This window comes from Capsicum annuum, chromosome 11 (assembly GCF_002878395.1).
Source record: "Capsicum annuum cultivar UCD-10X-F1 chromosome 11, UCD10Xv1.1, whole genome shotgun sequence".
Classification (NCBI taxonomy): Eukaryota; Viridiplantae; Streptophyta; class Magnoliopsida; order Solanales; family Solanaceae; genus Capsicum; species Capsicum annuum.
The window spans coordinates 203,092,727-203,096,766 of NC_061121.1; the positions used below are offsets into that span (position 1 = coordinate 203,092,727).

The 4,040-nt window shown below is 38.2% G+C and overlaps 1 protein-coding gene across 1 annotated transcript; it reads right to left on the reverse strand.

The window, feature by feature from the left end:
* Nucleotides 1-1,589: 1,589 nt before the first annotated feature.
* LOC107848325 (glutelin type-D 1) lies at nt 1,590-3,943 on the reverse strand. The gene is made up of 3 exons (XM_047399716.1): nt 3,610-3,943; nt 1,988-2,708; nt 1,590-1,901 (listed from the first exon to the last, which is right to left on the reverse strand). Exons 1-3 carry the CDS (start codon nt 3,803-3,805, stop codon nt 1,748-1,750), a joined length of 1,071 nt encoding a protein of 356 aa, XP_047255672.1. The 5' UTR covers nt 3,806-3,943; the 3' UTR covers nt 1,590-1,747.
* Between the last annotated feature and the right edge of the window lie 97 nt (nt 3,944-4,040).

Below are 4,040 nucleotides of genomic sequence, written 5' to 3' on the forward strand. Positions count from 1 at the left end.
ACTTCTTTAGAAATCACCCACTCCAGCCAAAATTTCTTATAGCTTGGTCTACTTTTTAAGTTCTTGAACACGATTTTTCGAATCTCGCTAGTGTTTGGACCCTTTCCTTCGCGATACATGTTCACACAGTGATGCAATGACTTTAGATGATATTTTCCTATGGCAGCGGGTGGTGTATTCGACGCCGCAATTGTGATCGCCGATGTATTTATAGATGACGAATCTGTTCGTGCATTCATACTTCTTCGCCCGCAACATCCATCCACAGCTAGGACAAACATATTTCACCTTGAGAAATTTGTTGCAGCTCTTCAACCTAGCATAATCAAAAGAATTTCTTGCAGCAGCTACGTCCAGCAACAATTTCAGCTCCTTTTTACTACTGAACGTTTGATTTACCTGAAAATTAGTTCCGTCGGAGAAGGTGTGGTTAGTTTGTGCTCTCAATTCACACTCTTCTCCCCCTTCTTCAGAGAAAACTAAATCTTTCAATTCCATTGAATCATCTTCCGAATCCATTGGATGAGCATCCAAGCTCTCATCTTCAAATGAATCATGTTCGTCGACTATCGGCTGTGATGGCGGGATTTTCGGAGACCCCGAAACGACATTTATCCTCAATAATGGCCCAGAGCAATCGGCAGTGACATCCAACATGTATAACGACACATGCCGATCATTATTTATGAACGATGTACTTTAACCCGCCTATTCATTAAATAGCTAATCACAATGTTCTTTGGCTCGCATTCTAATTCTCCGCTCTCAATTACACTTCGAACCATGTCTTTGTACGATCCATTGTGACGTAGTGGGATGGGCGATGTCTCCTTTGTTGATGATTTCCACCTCCAACTGTTGGGATCCTCCTCCCACGTACCCATATAATTACCACCTATGACAACTACCTCAGCTACTGTCATAATAGACCGCACTAGTCGATAATAGATCAAAGTTTAGGTCTATAAATGGTTGATGACTGATCGATCACTGGTATCAATATGTCCGTACAAAGACGCAAATCCACTTAATTTTGATATAATCGCTGCCCTCCAAGCACTGGAATGAAAAAATGTATGTATAGGCTTTCTAAACAACTAAAATATATCCAATGATGAGGTATTGAGCTGATTTGGAAAGCTTTTCGAGCTAGTAGAAATGGTGAAAAAAAAAATTTGATGAACAATTTTTTCGTTGGAAAAGTCGCCAGAATCAAAAATTATTGGTGAAAAAGGGTGCTCCTATTGGTGGCATCTTGGACAATTTTCTAAATTAAAATAGGAAATATGAAAAAATTGTGAGAATATTAAAAAGGTGGGAAATATTAAATATTAAATGGATGAGGTAGGGACTAAAGTGTAAAATTTAAAACTTGTGTGATTCGTTTGGATGAAAGAATGGATGATGTCATAAATGTGTCTAAACACCTAATTTTCCAAGACTAGTGTCTAAATGCTAAAATAAATTTTGAAAATGTCTAAATGTCAAACTATCCCGGTAAGTTTCCAATTGCTAATTTTAGTTTCTTCTTTCGCAGGGTAAAAGAGGTGCTTAAAAAGAAATCAATACCATCAAATTTACACGCTATCAAACATAAGAGCAATTAAACTAAGATATTAAGCAAAGATACTTGTTCTCAACAAACTATAAGAAAATCTAAAAGCAGTAACCACAAATCCAAATCATCAATACTAGTACTAGTCCTCTTATTACTAAAGTTCTGAAGGAAAGAAACCCTGTCGGTCAATCAGTTTGAGGGTGGGAAGAAAGTCTGTTCTGCAGTTCTCTTGGAGCTGAAGTGCTGCTGTACATCTGGTGAAACATTGAAAGCAGCCTGCAGCACTTGTGGGGATAGAGACTTCCATGGGCAAACCTTTCCAGCCAAGTCAGTGAACTTTGGACTGTCACAAAAGTAATAGTTTAGAATATATTTTAGAAGGATATGGAAATTGTAATTTGACATCAACAACGCAATGTAAAAACTTACTCGGGAGTAGTGATGATGGAGAACCACTCCATGCCATCAGGATCACCAATTTTGGAGACAACACAGAACCTCGGAACAATGAACAGATTACCAGGTTTGAGGTGTGCTTCAAGAATACGCTTACCATCAGGGCCAACAACCTGAACACGGCCACTGCCTCTGACAATATAAGTGACTTGAAGAGCTGAATCAACCGAAAAACCGGGAGAGCACATAGCACTTCCATTCAACCTAACAAGATCAGCACCAGTTCCAACTTGGCCAACCAATGGCAAGTTCTTGGTATTCAAAACAACCACCTTTCCACCACCCTTGATATCAACATCCAATGGGGCTTCCTCACAGTTGAGAACCAAGCCATCCCTGTCGCCTTGCTTAGGCTCAGGCATTTGGAAGCCTGCATCAAGCTTCACGATGCCCTTGGCAGTCTGGGAGCTAACTAGAGTCTTAGCCACACTCTCATCTACATCCCATGCCCTGCTAACAAACTCCGTTGAGAAACCAGTGAAAATTCCATTGGATCCCGTCAAGTACATGTCAGTGAATGAACCAGCCTTGTGTGCAGTTTTAGTATCACCAAGGAAGAGAACCACAAGTTCAGTGTCCTCTTTGTTGTACCACCATGATACAAAACCAAAAGGAAGGGCAATGGCATCCCCCTTCGTAATGGGAATCACCTTTTCGTCTTTTGCAGGAAGAACAATTCCCGCAACTCCAGAACCTGATGTATTCACATACATAAGCGGCTGAATAAGCAGATCTATACCCAATGTATATATCAAAAAAGCAAGATGTTCAATTATGAAAGACCACTAAATCAAGGTTTAAACAGAGTAACCAATGCATATAGACGACACTTCCAATTTTTGTTTTTGGATTAAGGTAGCTCAGCTCTCTTAACCAACAAAAACAGTATACCCATTGATGGGTCTGGGCATGTGGCGCGTATGCAGACTTTACTCTACCTCATGGAGACAGAGACTCTCATAACCAACAAGAAAAACATGCAGACAGAAAAGAGTGATCAATCCCTTTTAGAGCAGTAAATGGATCAAGCAAGACCTAGATCATGAACCAAACCATCAAATCCAAGACTCAACTAACCCCTAAATTCAAACAAGAAAATTCCAAATCAATCCAAGTAGGGTTGTAGAATTCTAAATCAATAATAATTCACTCTAAAAAAACAAAATTGAAGAAAACCCACAAATCAAAACAACAAAACCATCATGATTCGGAGAATCTTAGTAGCTCAGATGACCAACTACAAATTTTCACTCAACTTATCAGTAAGGATTCGATTCCCCCACCTTGTAATTCTCTCCACTGTATCCCCTTCCCCCACCTCACTATTAATTTTTTTAAATAATTTTTAAAAAGAAAACATCATGATACATAAACAAGTGGGTAACGGATAATTCTAACCAAAAAAAAAAGCCCCGAATACTTTACCTTGAAGAATAATTTACTTAAATAAAAAAAAAATTGATGAAAACTCAACAAATCAAAAGAACAAAAACCATCATGATTCATAAAGCAAATGGATAACAGATGATTCTAAAAAAAAAACAAAAAAAACAAACCCCATTAATCACAAGCAAAAAAAAGCCCCAAAATCATACCTTGAAGAACATAAGCAACCTTAGCAGAATCAGAGAAACAAGGCAAAGCAAAGCCATTCTTGGTAAGAGCAAGTTTCGCAGCACCAATATTGCCTTCCTTCAACATGGGTAACTCATTAGGACACCATGCATGATATGAGCCACCTTCTCCTCCATAAACTTGCTTTGCCAACTTTGGTGTAAGATCAATATCCATATTTTCTCTCTTTGTGTTATACAAAAAAAAAAAAAAGCTATAGTAGAAAAAAGGAAGAAATAGAGAAGAAAATTAAAGAGGGTGTAAATCCAATCAGAGGAGTTGGTATTTATAGAGGGGAAATTTTTCGTACTAAAATTAAGTAGGATTAGGACTTCTAATGAAATTTAAGTTTGTTAAAGAATAGGATTATGGGTGAATTAGGAGGTTTACGGAATTTGAGTTTTAGGGCCCG